The 22,468-nt window shown below is 41.0% G+C and overlaps 3 protein-coding genes, 1 long non-coding RNA gene and 1 other non-coding gene across 5 annotated transcripts; 4 read left to right on the forward strand and 1 right to left on the reverse strand.

The window, feature by feature from the left end:
* Window positions 1-166: 166 nt before the first annotated feature.
* LOC110064236 (uncharacterized) lies at window positions 167-4,354 on the forward strand. The gene is made up of 2 exons (XM_020771252.2): window positions 167-280; window positions 415-4,354. The coding sequence occupies exon 2, from the start codon at window positions 473-475 to the stop codon at window positions 3,185-3,187; it is 2,715 nt and encodes a 904-aa protein (XP_020626911.2). The 5' UTR covers window positions 167-280; window positions 415-472; the 3' UTR covers window positions 3,188-4,354.
* A 538-nt stretch (window positions 4,355-4,892) lies between these two features.
* LOC149102294 (uncharacterized) lies at window positions 4,893-5,543 on the forward strand. The gene has a single exon (XM_089274553.1). It carries the CDS (start codon window positions 4,893-4,895, stop codon window positions 5,541-5,543), a length of 651 nt encoding a protein of 216 aa, XP_089130679.1.
* Window positions 5,544-5,559: 16 nt separating this feature from the next.
* On the reverse strand, window positions 5,560-18,460 carry LOC110064312 (uncharacterized). The gene is made up of 3 exons (XR_002298320.2): window positions 18,148-18,460; window positions 17,426-17,489; window positions 5,560-16,588 (listed from the first exon to the last, which is right to left on the reverse strand). It is a non-coding gene; the product is annotated as an uncharacterized LOC110064312 (long non-coding RNA).
* A 388-nt stretch (window positions 18,461-18,848) lies between these two features.
* Window positions 18,849-19,039, forward strand: LOC149102295 (U2 spliceosomal RNA). Its single transcript, XR_016202776.1, has one exon. It is a non-coding gene; the product is annotated as a U2 spliceosomal RNA (small nuclear RNA).
* Window positions 18,893-21,414, forward strand: LOC149102296 (uncharacterized). Its single transcript, XM_089275168.1, has one exon. The coding sequence runs from the start codon at window positions 19,608-19,610 to the stop codon at window positions 21,147-21,149; it is 1,542 nt and encodes a 513-aa protein (XP_089131294.1). The 5' UTR covers window positions 18,893-19,607; the 3' UTR covers window positions 21,150-21,414.
* Window positions 21,415-22,468: the final 1,054 nt, after the last annotated feature.

Raw genomic sequence — 22,468 nt, forward strand, 5'->3', positions numbered from 1 at the left:
AATTCCCTGTGTTTCTGGAAGCGCACACCTAACGGTACTTTCCGAGGAGAGCCGACGTGACTGTGTTTGCCGGTCAACAATCACAGTAACGTTCAATTATGCATAGTATTAAGGAGTTTATGAATGTAATCCAAAAGGTGTTGACTTGAATCGTTCATGTTACCAAACTACCGAGTGTTCGTTACTTCCGTTTCCCTAACCTAAAAATCCGGAAGGGTCTGGAACCAAGTGGTTTCTTTCGGTTTCTACTACGACAAAAGGCGGAAGTTGCAGTTCACATGTAAGAGACAATGTTTTACTTTTATGCGTGTTATTTACTTCATTTTCCCTAGAATTCAAGATTTCGAAACTAAGCGATGTAAAGATTCAGTATGGAGAGGTGACTGGTTGTTTTGTTTCCTTTATACATTTCAGAGAATCCCTTTTAGCGCCGCCGCTGGGTCATCGAAACAGTGCATGTAACAATAAGAGAATGACTGGCGTGGAGAAATATTCTTATCACGAAATACGCGGGCTTTTCGACAACGGGTCACTGGGGGATATACAAAAGGTTTCTGAAGAAATTGGACTGGACACCGTTGTTAGGCGCGATAAATGGACCTTGCTTCACGTAGCATCAGCCACAAATAGACGAGATATAACACAATACCTCATTAATATGGGAAGTGATGTGAATGTGCTTGACAAAGAAGGCAAGTCTCCTCTATACTATTGCAAATCTGAGGAGGTAGCCAAGATGATGGTCGATGCCGGTGCTGACGTGAATCGCCCCAGCGTACTAGGGAAGACACCTCTACATCATGTATGCATATCAGACGCTACCCCTGGGGCAGTGAAAATCCTTCTACAATCTGGGGCGCGAGCAAATGCTGAAGACAAGTTTGGTGATACGCCTTTCTTGTATGCTTGTGGCATGGCCTATTTCTGTATAAACGAAGAAGAGTTTGCACAAAACCTGCCAAAGATAAAAATGCTTCTTGAATACGGAGCTGATATTCACCATGTCAATTCAAAAGGTGAAAATGGATTGCATGTGTGTAGTCGATATGGCGCTTGCGAAGTAGTCGAAATACTGACGAAACATGGCGTAGAGGTCAATGCCTTGAACATGAAACATCAAACACCCTTGGCAACGGCTTGTACCAGAACCGCTTTTGCACTTCATGGACAGCAAGGAATCTTGACCACATTGGAACTCCTGTTGGAGCATGGTGCAGATCCGATGATACCAGATGAACAAGGGCTGACACCACTACACGTGTTGATGCTTCAACTCTGCAGTTCCATAGATATTGCATCGTTTGTCGAAGTTTTAGTACGATGTGGAGCTTCTATGAATGCTCGAGATGACATGCTTCGCACTCCTGTACATTATGCAAGCTACGCAACTGCCCATCGAGACTGGCCAGAAAAACTGAAAGAGCTGATGTCATTTGGGGCAGACGTGAATTTGCAAGATGTGGAGGGGTTTACAGCTGTTCACGTCACTACAATACGTGATCCCAGGCACCTCACAACATTTCCGTGGCCATGGGATTGTATAGATGAAACTGAGAATGTGGTGCAAGAGATCAATTGGAATTGTGCTCGAAAACAAGGCGTAACATTGGCTCACATGGTTTTATCTCAAAAAGGACTTACCCTTCAAGGGTGTAAAGTTCCATGGGACGTAAACGCACGAGACGAGTTCGGGTCAACGCCATTACACTATGCAGAATTTTCAAACAACACCATCGCAACCTCGTATTTGGAAGTGTCGTTCACGAGGGCAGACGCCACTATAAAAAATTGTTTGGGTGAGAGTCCCATCGATTGTGCAGTGTCTGTCCTTAACCAAGAAATGCTATCGTTACTTCAACGTTATGGAGAGACACCGGCCCCAGAAAAAGAGAAAAGATTGCCTGACATTTCATGTAAGCTGTGCGCCTGTTTTACCAACGAAGGTAGAGGTAACTATTATCAGCCCTTTGAAAAACAAGAAGAGCTGATTTCAGTGGATCCTGAAGAAATTCAAATTAACCCGGCAAGAAAGATGGAAGAATACTTGTCCCACGTTCTGCATACGCCGAGGATGGGAAAGGTACCACTTTATGATTCAGAGGTAGTCCAGATTCACCAGGAGACAGAAAACCTGATCAGACAAATTCTTCAGAAGGTAGCTGACCAGGATCGTCGTTTTCGGTCGACACTGATACTGTCGGGTAGTGTCCGTGAGAAAACCAAGGCCGGTCTACCCAATGAATTTGACTTTATGTGCAATCTCGAACTATTCAGCTCTTGCTGTAAAGTGATTGACGAAGACACATGTTCTCCTGGCTTTGTACATTTGGAAGGAACTGATGCTGACAGCGCAAACATTGCCGAATTTTTTGATGCTGATGGATTTCTTGTGCCATATCTGGTCAGATCAAAATTTGAACAAATCGTGAGGGTGGTAATGTTTGATTCCAAGCTGTGGAAATGTTGTCGGATTTGTTCCAATTTCATTCTCCCCAGTTTGGACACAGGTATTAGCCATCCCAAACCGTCGATCATCATCGAACTCTGCTGGAATGGTCCAATCTACAAGAACATGGTGTACTCAGTCGATCTGGTGCCTGTCATAGACGCGGGGCTGTTTTGGCCACAAAATGCCATCTCGACCAGTCGTGTTTTAGAGAACATACCCAAACAGTGCCTTTTCGCCATGACCATTCCGCGCTTCGAACGTGGTGTTTATGGTAATGAAGTGAGAATATCGTTCTCTCTTATAGAAAGCGCAATATTTGACAGCATTCCAGAAGTCGTCAAGGACGCCTACATTGCTGCAAAAGCTGTTCGCGAGGTATGCCCAACACTGGTGAACAGTGAAGAGGTATTCTACAACAAGGCAAATCTTGACGCACAATCGTTAATCCCATCTTTTTGGCTCAAAATGGCTTTACTTCATGTGTTAGACAGATATGGCTTAGATGATGGGAGCAGCTTAACCATGTGGGTCAGACGAATTTACGAGAAAATACACCACTTTGTGTGTGACGATGAAGTGTTTCCATCCTTTTTCATACCACAGCAAGACTTTGTTGCTTCCTATTTGAAAGGAAGTGACCTGAAGACCTCCTTCGCGGGTGAGGAGCTGGAAAAGAAGTTCATGGCTTGTAAGAAAATGTGTCGACTGATCCAACGCTTTTTATCGAGTGACGAATGAACCTCGTCTCTTGTTGAAGCTATCACTTGACTTTGACTTCATTGTTTCGTCGCCCATTAACATATCTTTGGATAATCACATTCATACGGCCAGTGACACACGCTTGCTTGAAGCAAAAAATACTTGATTACACCACGTCAGGGTTTTCTTGACAGACGGAAAAGATAAGTCATTGATTCTGTTTTATTAGGTTCTTTCTACGGGAACATTTGCAACCTCAACTGACAGAAACTGATTTATCTCAGTTCTTGCCTTCATATTTGGATGTCGGCTCTGCTGAAACCTCTGTTCTCCATTTCCATCCAAAGATACATCATATGTGGGCGTTCTGCTTAATACCTTGGCTGTGTGACAGAATCCCGGGCCCTTGATATGTTCCTGTAACTTTTAAGTACCAGTTTGTTCCTTTTACCCTCCAGGTTTGTCCGTATGGGTTGATAATATGCAAAGAGCGCAACTCCGAGACAACTGTCATCATCACATAATCTGAGATAGAGAGGTACCAGTCTAGCTGTTTTGCTTACAGCTACGGTCTCAAGGGTTTTTTTTATCCATTCTATAGGAAATGGTTGGCATGTCTACACAAGGTGATCTAACTTCGAGAGAGAGCAAGTTTGGGAGAATACGAAAGTTTATGTAAAATCAAGCTGCAGACGAGGCTTTACATAAGCACATTCATCCCAGTTCACTCAAGTTCACTCGAGTGTTTGCATGAGCCTATGTTTTACCACAAGGCAATAATTTAACCTCTATTTTGCGAAAGAAATGCGCGGCCTGTGTTTGCCGTATGCATTTCCTGGGGAGGGGACAAATCCCCGAAAATTTGGATGGGGTTTGTACCGCGCACTTGTTAAAACTCTTGTCCTACTTGAGACCAAAAATATTATACAGAAATGTAGAACGATTTTCCTTTCCTAATTTCAGATCAGACCCTACCTAAACACTGCTTCGGGTTGTGTAAACAATTGACAAGGCCCTCAAAATCCCAATTTAGCTTTTCTACAGAGCCTGAAATTTAGGTTGCTCATTCTTGTAAGGCTTGTATGAGGGCACTTAGCCTTATGCGAAAGATCTAGGTCACGAATTACAGGGCACGTTATGTTCAAACCGTCTATTATATCTTAAGGGGAGATGTTCAAAACTTCGAATAAAAGATATCGCGCAAAATTAATTTGCTACTTGAAAGAACTTTGAACCTGGCTATTGAAGTCATTGAGTGTGTCGTATATGATGTTCCCTTTGATCAGTCACATTTAAGTCACCAAAACAATGTCCTAAATTTCCGCCATCTTGTACTCTTGTCCCAGTAGTGTTTCTTTCTTTCTTTCCCGCTAAACTGATCGAAGAAAACGAAGAAAAAAAACCTCTGAGACCTGGATAAAAATCTCGCCACAGATAGTTGTTTTACTGTTGTCAAATTGAACTATCTGTGACGAGTGACGAGACCGTCCTGAAACGTAGCTCTATAAAGATCCGCTTATGGTTATTTACACGTGATTTACACGTGAAAATTCAATTCAGAAAAACAACCAATCACAGACACTACATGGATCTCCCTAGAGTTACGTCATCAGTATGGATGTCTCATACAGAAGAGAGATAGAAGTTTTTTTTATCTTGTTTTTTTAAATGTACATAGGTTTTGTGAATGTCAGTATTCATTTGCTGACTTCTTTTTATCTCATATATAATTTTTATGGGTGTAATGCCGACGAGGAAGCTGAAGATACTTGGAATAAACACGGATGACGAACTCTCCTTCAGCGATCATGTTAGCGACATATGCAAGAAGGCCAGCCAAAAAGTGTGTGTGTTAGCAAGACTTCGTAATCTCATTTCATGTGAGACTAAGCTCCACTTATATCTAACTGCAATAATCCCTAATTTAACATACTGCCACACAGTTTGGCGCTTCTGCAAAGCTTCTGACAGGCGCAAGCTTGAAAGAGTACAAGAACGCGCGCTAAGAATCATCTTTAACTCCAAGACAGACACCTACGATGCTCTTCTAAGTCGTGCAAAGCTACCCTCCCTTCACAATAGACGTCTTCAGGATATCGCGATCCTAATATTCAAAGTGAAAAACGGCCTTGTACCTGACTACATAATGGAACTTTTTAGAAATTCGAACAAGGGCTATTCTCTTAGAAATGCTGACTTCGATCTGCCTCGTTTCTCTTCAGTTCGTTATGGAAAACACTCCATTAGATACCTTGGTCCTTACCTTTGGTCAAAACTGAGCGCAATTGACAAAAATAGACTGACCATCGGTAACTTTAGAAAGAATATTAGAAACAAAGACCTCAGTGCTCTAATCGAGGATGCGTGTTCAAACTGCCTTATATCCACTTCTTAATTCTTGAACTACTCACTTAAATATCAATTTTTATTTCTCTCTTGTATTATACTGTATTTGTAATTTCAGAAACAGTTTTTATATTATTTATAATTATTTATTCTTACTTATTCCTAGTGTACCCAATTAATTTTAATTCGTATTCTTAACTGTACATTTTAAATCTCAATACATTATAAAGTAGTAGTGTCCCCAATTAGCTTCTGTAAGCTAAATACCTACCCTGACACTTAAATAAAGTTATTATTATCATTATTATTATTATTATTATTATTATTATTATTATTATTATTAATGGTTCGGTGCCAGCTTAAAGTAACGCGTATGGTAGGCTTAAAACCAGAATCATTAGCAGTCGTGAGATCATATGGTGAAACAAACAGAACTTGGAACCATGTAGGGGGACAAATGGCTCAGTAGCGAAATACAAGTAAATTAATTTGTTTTCTCAGTAACGCTGACAATTTAAGCTACTCCAAATTATAAAGTATCTAAATAAACCCTCTGCTTGGATTCTAAAAATAACTAGGCTAAAAACAAGCCAAAACAAACACCAACATCTCTGCGGTAGTAATATTCTACAACCGCTTAGCAGTCATGAAGTGCACTATTTTGAAAAGCTGCCACGTAAGGCGCTTTCTTTGTATTTCAGTATTATATTTTTCCAGAGATGGAGAGTTAAGGACACTAGTACAATGTTATTCTGTTTATTCCGTTTATTGAATCTGGCACCGAGAGGTTATTCTCCCCGGGCCTAAAGAAAGTTAACAAGCACCAATGATATTAGCCTGCGAGCAGGCTCACGTTGGAGCACAAGCGCGAGCGCGGACTCGAGCGGTGCCTCTTCACCAGACTCCACCCCACCAGATCACTTTGCTCTTCGTCGCTCGAGCGTGTGACTCAAAGGTGAGCCTGCTGGTAGGCTACAGTGATATTAAAAGGTTTTTACCGTCCATTGATTGTATTTTCTACTGAAGTAGTTCCAAAAGAACGCGCCTTATGTCGGCAATTCATACAAAAAAAATATTTTGTGAGTTTTATTATTGATTACAACGTGTTGTTCATATCATGATGAAATATATAATTTTGGACACTAGTACAGAAGTTCCTGGTCATTTCATAACGTGATTTGTTTTGAAATGCTACGCTATATCTCAAGTGTACAAGAAAACCAAAATGTACTCTGTAAATCAAAGTCAATTATAACTTAATATATTGTTTAGCCTTGGTATTGTTTAGCCTTAAATGTAACTGCCTTGCAAAAACTTTCTTTGGTTACTTCCTGGTTATGTCCAGGCTGGTATAGTCTTTCACGCTGGTACCAATCTCTGTGTGAAGTCCTTCTGTCTCCAGGATTTTCGCTTGCCGTAATTAGATCCCGACCTTCCCGCAGTCAGCGAGTCCCCAGGAAAAGGCCTTATCAGAGAGTTTCATAGAGTGTTGATCCCGTCCGTCCATTATCCTCTTTGTGAAGGCAAAACCTGTTTTCACAAAGTAACTTCCTCGACAAGGATCCAAAAGAAGGGAAAATATTGTAAAATAAAGTTAGCTGACCTTCGGGCAGGAAATTAAAGTACAAAGAAAGATCCCGGTAGGAGTCTGCGCTACCTCCTGCAGAAGCGAGTCAGTCAAGCTTTTCCAGCATAAAAGATCCAGCTACAACTTAAAGAACCTCCACTCTAGAGAATGAACTATTTGAGAATGAATTTTTTGAGGATGTCTAACAATGAATTTTGCAATATACGTGTACCTTTCTTTTATACTTTAGTTCCTTATTATTTGTTACCATATATATATCTTTCTCTATATTCTACTATTTCTTCAAGTTTACACTTTACTAAAAACACGTTTTTTTGGTCAGATTTTCTTTTGTTGTATTTGACTTCCCCTCGGTATTAAACCTTGCTAGTGTTCCCCAGGAAAAAGTCTTTCTCAAGGAATTTTATGAGATTTTTCTTCCGTCCATTTATCCGTTTGTGAAGGCAAAAGCCTGTTCTCACAAGTTTGTCCTCGCTGTTTTTTTTACTTTCGCTTGTACTTTTTATTATTTTAGTCTAAATTACCTTCTTTTCGTTCCATATGAATTTTGCAGGTCATTTCTGTTTACCACGTTGAGTTGAGTTTCAGAGAGACAGAAAGATTAGAGTAGACAACATGCAATTTACAGTTGTAAAAGGGAACAAAAAAAATTTGAAAGCTCCCAAAGATAAATGATTCTTTGTCCCCAATCAAATACAATATTTCGGGCACGTGCTATGCGTCAGTCATTCCTGTAGATAATGTAGTCCTCGTTACAGATTTAGAAACTAAAAGTTTAGTTAACGCTGGCTCGTTAGCAATATTGTTTTTAAAACTGTTTGCTAACGTTTGCTAACTCGTTAACAAAGTATTTACAGCAAGATAATAATTATGCTAGTTTGCCCTCATCAAGTCCTGTACCCTGCGACAACTACTGATTGGTTGGGCGTGCCATGGACTATGTCCTCCCGGATGTTTTTGTTTTTCCTTCAAGGCCATCAAAGAACGACATAATGCAAGAACTGACAGCCGCTTTCGCACCTTGGAGGAGGAGCATACTTATCTGCTACAACCAGCCAACTGACTCTTCATACAGGAACACTAAAACTCTCTCCGCTGACAGTTTATACCTTTCCCTGCAGTATGTCATATACCGACATGCCTGCTGGCATCAGCTGATGCTCCAAAAGGTTAGAAATTACCTTGCCACTTTTCCAACCTGACCAGATTCAGTACGTTCCCTGGACGGACTACAGGGACCAGACATTATTACATTCACAGTATCAGTTCTTGGCACTGGAAAAACCTGGAGAACTTAATAAAACAGTCTTGCGCAATCTGGACCTTACATACACTCAACTGGATGGCCATATAGATAACACGCTACGTTCTGTTCTCAAGCATATTATTAAATCAGCGAGACAGGGAACTCACAAATGCAGAAACTTGTGCCTACCTCGCGTTTGCACTCACGTTAATCCACACAGTCATTTTACTGACCGTTATATGTAAATACGTTGCTCGGCCGGAACTACCTCCAAAACTGTACAACTGCCAACACTATTCCCAACACTACAACGGCAGAACCAATTGACCTAAACCAAGAACTATGTTCCACCTGCCATTTGCTACGCGAAAAGTCAACAGCCATTTGATGATACACTAGGATAACCAATTACTGACAGAGGAACTGAGCACTATACATAACTCAGACTATCAACTATTTTAATACCAATATTATTAATATTATCATCGGTAACGTTGGTGTAATAACATTATAAAAATGCATCAAAATAATAAACAAAAAATACGAGAAACCAAAAACAAACACTGGGACGGGGAGCGTAATTCCCCAGCAGAGAAAAGCCCCTATTATAATATGATAGTTCTTTTTTTCTGCAGTGCACGCGCTATTTTTTATAAGAGATATCCCAAATGTTTTTGTAGAATTGGAAATTAAAGTTACGTCGAAGAATAATTGTTAAGCTAAGAGTCATATAGAAAGATCAATAAAAAGCTCCGTAAGGGTAGGTAGTGACTATTTGCAAAGTGGATTCATTTGGAACTTTCCCTGTTCAAGATCCAGAGATCGATTTAAGACTTAATGGCAATAGAAAAGAGACAAGAAGAGATAACACACACCTTTTAACCGTTTGAAAACTCTCCATGACTTGACTTTGCAAGACTCTTTACTTCACCAACCAATAGTTTTTTGAAGGGTTTTTTGGTTGATACTGATCCCCGACACCTCCAGTTGTCAAAGTCCCTCCAGATTTCATAGATATACAGCGATGGCTCAGTTGATGAGATGGAAAGAAGTTTAAAATTTACACGACATAAAAATTGACAGTTCCACCACATAGCAGAACTCATTTGAATCTTGCGGGATCTGTGCAAGACTTTTATTAGAACTGTATTCATTTAGGAGACACTTTAAGGGAGAGGTTTGCGAATGAAAACTGACTAAAAGTGCATTGTTTGGCCAGCACCTCTCACCACCAACAGGGACCTGTCGAGTCCCTTTACTGTAATTTAAATTACTTTGTTGTTTTCTTGTTATTTAACATAACAATATTTAGCATTACACTTTTATCACATTTTTCTTTCCACTAACCACATTTTAAAAGTACTTCTTTCGCTGATTATAACTAATTCGCTGTATACCTTTTCTTCAAATAAGGTGTCCATGTTACCCGGGGAGGTGTTAAGAAACAATTCTTATAAATTTTGTTGGGTTAAAAATATTGCACATTGGCTAACTGTAAACTTAGTGAATGACTGTCTAACCCTGGTTTGTAGTTTGAGCATCTCTCGCATAGCAAGCTTGGTGCCCTAATCCTCAACAAGGCCCACTGAACAGCATTTGATGGAGAACCGTACAGTATAAATGATGATTGTATGTGTTGGGAGAGCAAGAGCTATTGTTGTGAATATCGCACTCAACTACTCTCGTTACAAGCTCCCAAGTCAGTATGGCGGTGGCTTCTGCGTAGGATATCAGTATGGAGATGAACTGATTTCTTTTTTTGTTAAAAAAAAAAAAGGTTTAGAAATTTTGCTTAACGAAGTAATATTCACGCTTTCTCCTTTCTCAAGTTCGTTTACACGCCTCGATTATCGCGGCAATGTGAATATCGGAATGAATTTTAAAATGACAGATAAGCAACTGAAAATAAGATGTATGATATGATAAGACAGGATGAAAATAAGATTGTGCGAGGAGAGAAAATCAGATCATGCTGCCATTCAACATTTGGTCTTGTCCTGTTCCCACTGTCAGATGAAGAAAAGTCCCAAACAGCGTTAGACAGCACCAGGCCTACCCATTGGTGTAGAAGGACCGTTTCACCGCGTTGCTGTTGACTGTTTAGGGTCGTTTCCGGTTACCAACTCCGGCAATCGATACATTGTCGTCTTCAGCAATTATCTAACTCGTTTCCCAGGGGCCTTTGCAGTACCCACAATTGATGCGGCTACGTTTGCTGATTTGCTGGTCAATGAAATCATTGCACGACATGGAGCTCCCCCAACCCTGTTGTCAGATCGAGGCTCCAACTTCCTGTCCAGCCTAGTGAAAGAGGTATGCTATTTAATGGACACGAAGAAGGTTTTTACAACCTTCTATCATCCACAATATGTGATGGGTTTGTGGAGAGATTTAACGGCACTCTCGCCCAGGGCATTTCAATGTGCGTCAGCAGTGACCAGAAAGATTGGGACAAATTCTTGAACCCAGTCCTTTTTGCCTACCGTGTCTCGCCATCTGAGGTCACAAGTGAATCGCCGTTTAACATGCGATATGGGAGAGAGCCACGCCTACCTACTGATGTTTCCCTACTTCCACCGCGGGAAATTTCCGCGTCCATAGCTAAGCACCGTGCAGCTTGGCCAGCAACGCATGAAGGATTACCATGACAGAACGGCAGTGCTCCTCAAACACAGACTTGGCGATAGAGTATAAATAACCGATGGCGCTACATTCATCGTCCGTCGGCTGCAGAGGAATGCTTTAGACGTTGCAGAAATTAGTACGATGGTCGCAGCAAAGCTACGGTCTCCCCTGGTGTTTTGCCCCAGATGCCTTGAGGGCCACCATCCGCAGTAAACTACTTGCTTCCCACTCCCAGGTAGCACATAGCACCACCCTGGCAATAATGGTCCAGCAACTAAGAAGGACGCTCCGTTGCACCCGGGTTTCTACTTTCCGGACGTCTGCGTCGTGGCGCAATATCTTATCTTTGACGAGGATTATTTGGCACCTGCTAAAGTACATGACGGACGAGGAAACGTGTAGAAGTCCGACGACTTTCAAAGGGATTGACCGTTTGTACGTAAGTGGCGGGTTCAGTATCAGTCCCTAGCCAAGCATTTGTATATCCTTGCCTGTGGTCGCACACCACCACAGACTCTTAAGAACGACTATAATATGTTTCCGGATTTGTTCCAAGAGACGGACTTCTTTTGGGGATAGCAGACTCACTAGTAACTTTCTTTGTATATATGTAGTTGTTTCGCTATCAATAAGGTGTTATATTTCGCTTTTAGTTTTTCGTTTTGGCTCTTTTAGGTAAGCGTTTTGAACTCCCGAGGCCCCTATATTTAGGCTTGTTTGGTTTATGCAGCGGTTCAGGCACAAAAGTCCAATACAAAATTCAACAAAACATAAACAACAACAACCAAAAAAATATATCTATCTATCTATAGGCACTAGTTATATCTTACTATTGATGCTGGTGTTACTTTGATTATACTTTTAATTGCTTGACTCAGGAGAGTTTCAAGCTAAGGTTGGAGGAATGGGAAGAGAGAAAATCAGATCATTTAGTTTATTTTACATATTCGCTTTCGCTGACAAAAAAAAAAAAAGAAATCCAACGTAGACACATTTGTTTTGGTTCGCTTTGCATTTCCAGCTCATTAGCCGAAGCAAACACTTGCTATTTTGCTGCAAGATCATAACTGTAGTTGGAGTTGAACTTAAATTACTACCTGCAATAGTCCTCTGTTAAAATGTTGTCTACCTGTATTGTTTTGAAAGTTATTAATCTTGTAAACGTTGAATTCCGTCAACCAATCGAGGCTTCTGAAATGTATGAGATAATTTCCAGTAATGACTTTTTAATAACCTTATGTGATTGCTTAGAATAGCGTTTTGGCTTAAATGATTCGTGCCTTGTAAATATTCTTTGGTTACATTCTGGACATATCCTGGATATATTCTGGTTATGTTCTGGTTACGTTATTGGAGTATGTTATTGTATTAAACTCTTCTGTTGGAGCAAAGTAACTGCGTATTCTCTGACGCCCTGTTGGATTGTTTTGCTGTGATAGATCCCGAAACTTCTAGGAGTCTGACAAACTCCGTCGCTGCAAGCGTGTTCCCGTCTGGATTGCTGTAAACAAGGAGAACAGCTTAAACGGCCCCAAAAAACTGTTGTCACAATAGAATAGTGATAGCAAAAGAATTTGACAGACAAGATTTAGAATAAGAAACAATGGGAATCATTTATAATAGAAAAAGAAGAATTGATAGTGAAGATTAATTGTCACCATTATAAATTAATCACGTTCCTTGCAATGCATCCTTCCAATACTAAAAAGGCGGTTTAGGAACTTGCCCGCAAGCCTTACGTTTTTCACCTCCAGTCTTCCAAACCAATGTAATCGCTTTACCCATGTCCAATGTACTGCTGCAAATACACCAACAGTTAACATTTCAGCACCAGACATTCTTATTCCCGCAGATTTTAACTTTGATAATTTCACCGTTTCCTTAGATAAATCTTACATTGTTATCGACCATATTCTCACAAAGCGCCTTCCTAAACTTAGAGCTGAGTCAATCAGCTACCGCCAACTTCATCAACCACTTTCAACGACATTCTCACATATCTTGCATTTGCATTGACCATTGTCAATCTTTTGCATTTGCATTAACCATTGTCAATTTTTGTTTGGTCGCATTTGTCGAACCCATCAACCCCTACAATTGCCTACTATTTCTTTATCCACACGCAAAACTACTACTCCCTTATTTTTCACCCGCTGAACCTTTTTGCATTTTTTCACATTTTCACATTTAACATTGTATTAATCTTCCCGCTCTTTATTTTCGACAACACCAGGTTTTTCATGGATTAGTCAAAACGTGGAAAACTTTTGTTATTCTTTTAGATTGTTTGGGCAGCAATTATCACCGCCACCACCTGTCGAGTTCCTTTGCTATGCGTACACATGCAGGTTAAGTAACTTGGTGGACAAGGATCCATAAGAAGGGAAAATATTGTAAAATAAAGTTAGCTGACCTTCGGGCAGGAAATTAAAGTACAAACAAAGATCCTGGTAGAAGTCTGGGCAACCTCCTGCAGAAGCGAGTCAGTCAAGCTTTTCCATCATAAAAGATCCAGCTACAACTTAAAGAACCTCCAGTCCAGAGACTGAAGTATTTGAGGATGAACTATTTGAGAATGAAGTATTTGAGAAGGAACTATTTGAGAAGGAACTATTTGAGGATGTCGAACAATAAATTTTGCAATATACTTAAATATACCTTTTTAAAAATATTTTTTTTATTTAATAAAGCATTTAATTAATTAGCTACGTGAGCGGTTAATCAAGTAATTGTTATTTAATAAGATTTTGATTGGCAGTATTTGTAACTTATTCTATTATTAAACGGAATTTTAGAATTGTAAATTTTAAGCTTTATAATCATTTTCTGTATTAATTTGAACGTGCAGTTGAATATTTTTATAGAAACTGCGCAATTGTAATTATTATTATTATTATTATTATTATTATTTAAATAACTTTGTGTTTTGTCTTTTATAGTATATTTATCATAATGTGTCTAGTGTATAGTATTGTATTGTTTTGTTTGGATTCTGCTTAACCACTATTTAATGTATTTGTTTTTTCTTTTAGCTTATTCAAGTCAATTTGCTTGCCGTCTGGTGTCCATGCTACCTGGACAGGCATGCGTATTGATCAGTCTCTTTTGAACATTTTGTGAATAAAATTGTTGTTGTTGTAAATTAACAAGCGAACATAAACATTTCGGACCTAAATAACATGAGGCACTTTGTTTAAGGATTAATACTTGCATTAAATGGCAACTGTTGGACCCAAGTTCTATCTGTTATACAGTTCTCCGTAGATAACATTACTGTAACAGATCCTGGCCTCGCTGCAGACAGAGAATTTCCCCAGGTTTTAGAAAAGCTTACCCAGGCAAAAACCTATTATCATAGTGCTGGAGAAGCGTGGTAGTTACGGTGGAATTATCAGGAGACATTCAGAACAGTCCTGAACGGAATGTAACCCATTGGAGCGGACGAGCAAGTAAGTGAAAAAAATTGACAGTTTCATCTCGAAGTTATTCCAAAAAACCGTACAATTTGAGAAGCTGAAGAAAATTGTACGGAAGCAGTACGCCCAAGTCGAAGGTTGATGCCTGTGTTGAATGCGATTTGCCATTCGACGAAAGTGAAATAGCCTACGAGTTACAACGCGAACGAAGCCTCGGAGAAGAGAAAATTTCCGGAGTACCAGAAGCCCGTCCAGAAATAGCTGATATAGAAAATAAGACGAATTTGTAACCCGTCGATGTCAGCGTGAAACCCCTGGGTCGAACCCAGCCACAAAAACAATGCGAGTTCAAGTGACCCGCCTATAGCTACAGACTTCCAGAGAGCCTATTGTTTGCGAGAAGAGGTACTCGCTGAATTGGAAGACCAGGATATAAAAGATCCAGATGAATTTTGTTCCAAAATGTTCAGTTTTAGAAAAAGGAAGAGAAAAAGAAAGAGAGAAAAAGAGAGAGAAAAAAGAGAGAAAAAATAGACAAAAGGAAAATTTTTCCGGAAACACCGACTTTACAGCAGGTGGTCAACAAGTACAACAAGATTGTTTTTGGTGACCACAGACAACGTCTTTGCGGTTTGTGGCCAGCAAGTACCAGTTGTAACAGCGCAACAGGAATTAAGGAGTCAACAGCAGAACCATCGGGAATTTCACCAACAAACTATCAATGCTATGGAACAAGCTCCAATTCCTGATACATCTAGTTCTCAAGGGCATGCTTCATTTCATGGCTTCGGTTCTGAAGATATAAATAGCTCGCTTGATAAAATGGAACAATATTTAAATTGCCCCACCGCACTGGCCGATCATATATTGACCATTTTAACTTGGCCTTTTAAACACTCATTTTTAAGTTAACCGTTACGTTCTAGTTGCTTTAGTTCTATCTGAAGTTTCTCTGCTGGTTTTCAATTACTATAATTTTTAGATTAATTTTTATGTGGAATTTGGACCCTTGGGATTTGGCAATATAGCAATATTTCTTCTTAGCGTTATTAATGGTATTATTATTATTATTATTATTATTATTATCATTATTATTGTTGTTGTTGTTCGCGAGCTGTGAAATACTTCTATTATTCCTTGGATGACGAAAATAAGGAGAGCTTTACAAAATTACGCGTGACGCTATGAGAGAGAGATTTGCAAACGAGAATCAAAGATGGATTATATGGCAGGCAATTACCACTCGCCAACAACAACCTGTGGGGTCTCTTGACACTTATTTAAGTAAAATTTAAGTTCCGCAGGATAAAAATCTTGGATGCAGACATGTTTAAGCCAGAAGTGACCCAAAGTAGCTATTCGTAAATTTAGTCGAATCAAAGGTAAATTAACTAAATCTTCGACCTAACGAAAGCTTCGAAAAAAAAATTTTAATAAAACGCTTACCTAGCTGAATACCCAGAGCAAACTACGGCCTTGCATGAAAATTTAAGTTGAGATCTAATTCGATTTACTATTAATATTTGAATTCATTCCTCAGCACTAATTATTACATATCATGTAGGACAGTTCAGTAAACATTTAGTCTCGTTTTGATTAGATTAATAACTTATTTCTTTTGTAAACGACTGTCAAGCAGTCATTTCTTTTCCTGGAACCAGTGAAAGTCATAAACTAAACTCAGAAAAAAGATGATCTCATGGAAATGCTTGCTGATATGTCTGAAAAGTCCTACTTGATGATCCAAGAGGGCCGGAGTGAATTCGAAGGGAATGCTTGCAGTCAGTCTTTTTATTATATTGACTATGAAAATTTGAAAAAGGTGCACTCATCTGTGTTTATCATGTAAGGAGCGCGGTAGAAGTCTGTATTAGGTGACTTGGCTACCCAGTAAAATATATTCAAACTAGTTCGATGAAAATAAAGGCAATATGAACCTGACACTAACTACTTTTTGAGGTACCTCAGGGACACTGTTCAATTGAACAAAGCATCACAGTTCTTTGTTTACTTTTTCTTTTTCTTCTCTTCGCTCTGTCCTGTTTGGCACTGCATGTGTTAGTCGCACGTTAGCCTCTAACTCATTCTTCTCTAACTCATTCTTCCTCTTGGCTTGCCATAGTCCCAGCTGGAAACGAAAAGCCTGTAGAATACCAGTGTATTTCATTGCGTTATCCCTCCATGATCAACTCACCTACACTCTTAATTCTTCTATTGTTCTGAGGAGAAAATTCAGGTTGATCAGTCATTGTTAGGGTAAAATGAATAAAACATAACAGCGCTAGCAGTTAATTGCTGGTTTTCAGTGTCACGCAATTCAAAATAGATCAAAATCAAAATCAAAACCGGTCAATAGATAAAGTCCAGAATCTGGGAAATGAAAGAAGGTAAATATGCAAAGACTCTCGCCAAAATTCTGGTCACAGCAATTTTTCTTATGCGAGATATGCGCAGAAATTTTTTACCCAAATTTATAGAGATTTGTATGAAGACGCCATGCTGGTGCCCATCCGTATGGGCACCAACATGGCGGCCGGAAACCAACAGAAACATCTGTCACTGAGTTTTGCTACAAAAGCGTGAATTTATCCCACGAGAAACTCTAAAACATTAAAATAATACTTTTTCTAAGACATGACTAGTTCAGATAGCCAAGTTCCCTGAAATAAGTCACTTTTTTAACCATCATGACAGCTCTCTAGGCCGTCATGTAAATGCCGCGTCACGCAAAAGCTTAGAAATTCAAGCGTAGTGTATCACAAAACCAAGAACCCATTCGGAGCGAAAATATGTATGAATATTAGTTTTCAGCTGCTCTTATACATCATTCAAGTAAAATCTCAGGAAGATCAATAGTTTTGTAGTTCGAATTTTGGTGACGTCATGTGAAAACCAGCTATAGAATGCACATATGTTAGTGTCGAAAGAGACTAAGTTTGAATCAAATCACATAAAATCAAAATCTCTGACTATAAAACCTTCCTAAAACCCATTGATGCAACATTCTTACAGAAGATTAAACGTATTGCAGATCCATTAGACGTATACTATCTTACCTTTGTAGTCTCTAACCTGACACTGGGACCCTCCTCAACCTTTCAAGGGGGACCTGGTGGAAGACTAAAAACAACCGTCAATACAATTTCAATGAAAAGGAAAGAGCCGAAAAGCGTTAAGATATATAGGTTTGCCGGTAACGGGTATAGCACTGACGTTACGCAAGAATTGTGGATAGCGGTCTTTCCTGCCGGTGATTTCGTGTATGAGAAGACAAAGAAAAACGGTAAATATCAGTCTTGGAACTCTTATACTCTACTCCCATTTTACTCGACTCTGTTGTATACTGTCTTTGAATACGTTATGCAGTACACAATTGTAGATCTTTATCTTTTGAAATCACCATTCCGGGTACCTGGTGAACATTTAACACGATCTGTTGCATTTCAATGAGGCGTATATCTCAGTAACTCCGCTTTTCCTTGTTATCCTATTCGTGGCCGCGTTTGTTAGTCCTCAACTGCGGGAAATAATTGAATTAATCTACTTGTTACGATCGAGATCATCACCAACAAGAACAACAAAAAAACAACCAAGAAGACAAAACAAAACTTAGAACTCAAAGAAAGTCTCTATCTGTCGTCTTCGACTGAAAGTTTCGTTTTCATTATCCCAAACAGATTTCGTGTTGAAACGGGAAAACGTATTAACCTAACTTAATCTAGATCTTCCAATAAAACTGAACCCTACATATTAGATATTTTTGAAGCACTTTACTTACCTGAAGATGTTAAACACTCATTGAGTCAAACTAAACTTTGCTATCTTTAACATTCATCTGAATCCAAGGAATGACGAGCGCTTCATTTTGTTTTATTTGGTTTTCATCGCTTCCTGGAGTCTGTCGGACTCCACAATATTCACGAGTATCGTAAGCTGTCTTCTACACGAAACTTGGTCCAAGTTCGGTTCGCATGTTGGTTAGAATAAACGCCAGGTGAATCGTCAGTTCACTTCTTGGCTTGAGTAGTTTTGTGCTTTTGTCCTTTGTCATCTGATATGTTATCTACCGGGTACCCCTTACTTCCTCCAATGACAATAAAGTACGTAACCACTTGTTTGCCAGGTATTCAACTGGTGGCGGCAATTTTACAGCGGAATACGTTATAGCAGAGCTGCACCAGTACCATTAAAGAATTAGATTATGAGCTCGAGATTTCTATCACGCATAGAAATCGAGAGCGAATAATCTAACTCCGGATTTTTGTATATAGTGTATGTAAAGTGTTTTCCTAGTTAAATATTATTTTGTATATATGATAATCCCAGATAATTTTATGATCAGCATTGTTAAATGTTATGTAAACTTATGATCGCAATTGACACTTTTGATGACTTCCGTAATTTTATAATGGGAAAATGAACATAGCTTTTTGTGAGGGGCCAAGCTCACGTGCCTTGCATTTTTTAGCATGTACTTAAGTAGTTTATTCTGAATAAACTCATTTCAAAACTTAAATTTGTTCTTATCAGCTTAATATCTGATACGCTGCTCATTGAGCAGCTCATATATTAAAATGATTTCTGGAACTGAGCTGTGGAAAAGAGGCTTGCCTCGTCCCAGTCACGGGTTGTCTCGGTGTAGCACTTCCTCCGAGTGCGGCCCACTTCCCCTCAGGGCAGAAACCTTCATTCAATCAAAGTAAGAAATCAAACAAAGCGCGCTTCTCACACTAGCATCTGGCAATTTTCTCTATGGGCAGGCACAGACTGAGGGGGGGAGCAACTGTAGAGCCGCCTAGATGTGAGGTTGGACGTCCAGCACGCCCGCAAATCACTACCACAAGGATATAGAGCTAAGGGGGTTTGCCGTTGACGGCCCCCGCGCCAAGAATTTTCAGACTTACCTGACGCGGGATTGTATGGCCGGAGGCCCTACCATTTTGGTGCGGTTTTTCCTGTCTCTCTTGAGTTCTTTTGGTAAGTTTCGCCAGATTTTTTTCTGGTTTTCGGCTTTCTTCTTGGCTGTGTTTCTGGGCGCCATCTTTCCTTCGGGCTTCTTGTTCGTTGGTTTCTGGTCACCCATCCAGCTGTCAAGTCAAGCCGGGTCACCCATCCATTTGGGTGCCTCGCCCATCCGGGCTTAACTTCGTTTGTTTGGTGAGTTTTTTCTCTTTTTTCCTTGGTTTTTTTCTTGTGGCCTTTTGGCCTCGGGCTCCGCCCTTTGTGTTTGTTAACATCATGGCTGGTCGTGTGGCTAGGCCTAATACCTTAGTTATCCAGTGCCCCGATCAGATCGCATCTATGTCCGAGCATGACTTCATGGTCGAACTGTTCAAGTCGATCCCGAAGTCCGTGATTCGTGCTTGTCAGTTCCTCCCCAAAAATTATGTCCGGGTTACTTTTAAGGACGAGGCGTCTCGTGATCTTGCCTTAATCAAGGGAGTGTCTGTTCGCGGTTTTCAGCTGAACGTGTTTGAGACTGATCCTAAAGCTTCTCTTGTTTATTGCTATTGGGTGCCGGTCGAGGTTTCAACTGATTCGATCCGTCATGCCCTGTCTGCCTATGGTCAGGTTATGGAATGTCAGCGTCAGGTTCATTCTGCCTTCCAGGACATCGAGTCGGGTGTTCGGATTGTGCGTGTCAAGTTGACGTCCCAAATTCCTGAGGTCATCCGTGTTCTCAACTTTCCGTGCAAGATTTACTATCGTGGCCAGCCAAAGTCTTGTCGTTCTTGTAGGAAGACTGGCCATCAGGCTAAGGATTGCCCTTTCAAAGATAAGTGTTTTCGTTGTGGTTCGGCTGATCATCAGGCGAGGAAGTGCACCAATGCGTGGAATGTCCCTCCGGCTTCTGCCGCTTCTGGCCCTGATGCTCCTGCCGCACCCGGTCCACAGCCTTCAGCTGCACCTGACCCGCATCCTCCTGCTGCACCTGGCCAACACCCTCCTACACCTTCTTCTGGCTCTGGTCTGCACTCTGGTGCCTCTCAGGAAGCTGCCCCTAGTGTCCCCGCTCATGTTCCGTCTGTTCCCTCTGAGGTCCCGTCGCCGTCTCAGCAGCCCCCTCCTGCCCCTTCGCAGAACCCTTTGGTTGCTGGCCTTGCTCTGGTTCCGGATTCGCCGCTCCCGTGTTCCGGCATGCCTCCTTTGGAGGATCTTCCGCCTGGGGTTAAGGCCCCCTCTCCGGCTGGTGCCCTTGACTCGCAGGGTTTTTTGGTTCATCGTCCTCCTCAGCCTGATACCTTCATCCCGAACCCGTGTTTTTTGTCTCCTGATGCCTCTTCACATGCCTCTGGCCCTAGTTTAGCTAATAATACGGTAGGGAACCAACAGTGTTCCACTAAACCTAATGTAGGGAACCAAAAGTGTTCCACTAAACCTAATGTAGGGAACCAAAAGTGTTCCACTAAACCTAATGTAGGGAGTCAAAAGAGCTCCACTAATAATACTGTAGTGGGCCAAAGTAGCCCTCCTCTAACTTATTCTGGTGGCCAAATTCCAAATTCTAACCCTCCAAATTCTAATCTTCCAAATTCAAATTCTCCCAATTCTGCCCAAAGTTCAATTCCTGATGTCCAAATTACTGGCTCTAATTCTGTTGCTCCTGTGGATTCTGAGATGGTTAGTGCTGAGGATTCTTTAGGGGAGTCTGCGGAGCTTTCTCCTGAGGAGTTTAAGACTCTTAGGAAGCTCCTCTCTCCCGCTAATGTCAAGAGGATTGGTCTGGGTCGTCTTCCTGGCGATCAAGGTCTAAAGTCTAAGGGCAGGAAGCAAAAATGATTGTTTTCTTTATGGTGTTCAAATTTGTTCTTGTTTTTGTGATGGCTTTGTTTGTCACAATTAATGTTAATGGGCTCCGTGACCCGGTCAAGCGGTTATCCTTTTGTCGTTGGTTGTCTGGCTTCAATTTTGATGTTGTTTGCCTGCAAGAGTTGCACTGTGTATCGGAGGATGAGGTCAAGCCTTGGTTCCCGTATTTTTCTGTTGTTTCGTCTGTCGGCTCTAACAAGTCCTGTGGTGTCGCGGTTCTCTTCAAACCCACTTTCACACTTGTTAACGCTGTCACAGACTTGTCTGGTCGTTTTGTTCGTGCTCGTCTGTGTCGGGCGGGGGCAACTTTTGATGTGGTGTCACTGTATGCGCCCAATTTGCGGTCTGACCGCTTGTTATTCTTTCCGTCTTTACTTCCCTCCTTGGACCCTGGTGTCCCCACCCTTCTTTGTGGTGACTTCAATTCTGTCATGGACCCTTGTCGTGATCGCAGGAATGCTGGTGCTGTGTCGGTAACTGACACCCCGGATGCCCTGGTTTCTTTGTTTCGGGATATCTCCTGTGTTGATGTTTGGCGGTCGTGTCACCCGACCAAGCAAGCTTTTACTTGGCTCCGTCCTGATGGCACTTCTGCCTCCAGGATCGATCTTGTTGGTTGCCCTGTTTCTTGGTTGTCGTCAGTTTCCTCCTGTGATATTTTTGCCTGTCCTGTTTCGGATCATTCTGCTGTCTCCTTGTTTTTGAAGTCCCTCCCTGATGCCGTCCCTCGTGGACCTGGCTTTTGGAAACTCAATACTTCTATCTTGGCGGAATCCGATTATGTTAGTGAGGTTTCAGCCTTTTGGTCTTCTTGGCGGTGTGCTAGAGACTCGTTCTCTTCGCTTCTGGATTGGTGGGATTTGGGAAAGGCACGTATTAAATCCCTGTCCCTTGATTACTGTCGTCGTCGTTCTGCTAAAAAGAAAGAGCGGTCCAAATTGTTGTCTCAGAAGGTGGCAAGTTTGAAATCTTTGGTTGACCAGGGCCATGTTTCTGCTCTGTCTGACTATAGGGAAGCGCTTTCCGACCTTCAGGAGTTCTCCCTTGATGAGGCCCGTGGTGCACAGGTTCGCTCACGTGCTAGGTGGGTTGAGGAGGGTGAGTCATCGACCGCCTACTTCTTCCGTCTTGAGAAGAAGCGCAAGGCGGAAAGTACCATCTCCTCCCTCAAAGTTGGTGACCGCTCTGTTACTTCCACTGAAGATCTTCTGGCTGCCGCCGCTGATTTCTATAAGAATTTATATAGCTCTTGCGAGACGGATCCAGTTGTCCAGGAGGAGTTACTCTCT

Source organism: Orbicella faveolata, unplaced genomic scaffold (assembly GCF_042242905.1).
Source record: "Orbicella faveolata isolate gen_17 unplaced genomic scaffold, um_ofav_v1 contig_36, whole genome shotgun sequence".
NCBI lineage: Eukaryota > Metazoa > Cnidaria > Anthozoa > Scleractinia > Merulinidae > Orbicella > Orbicella faveolata.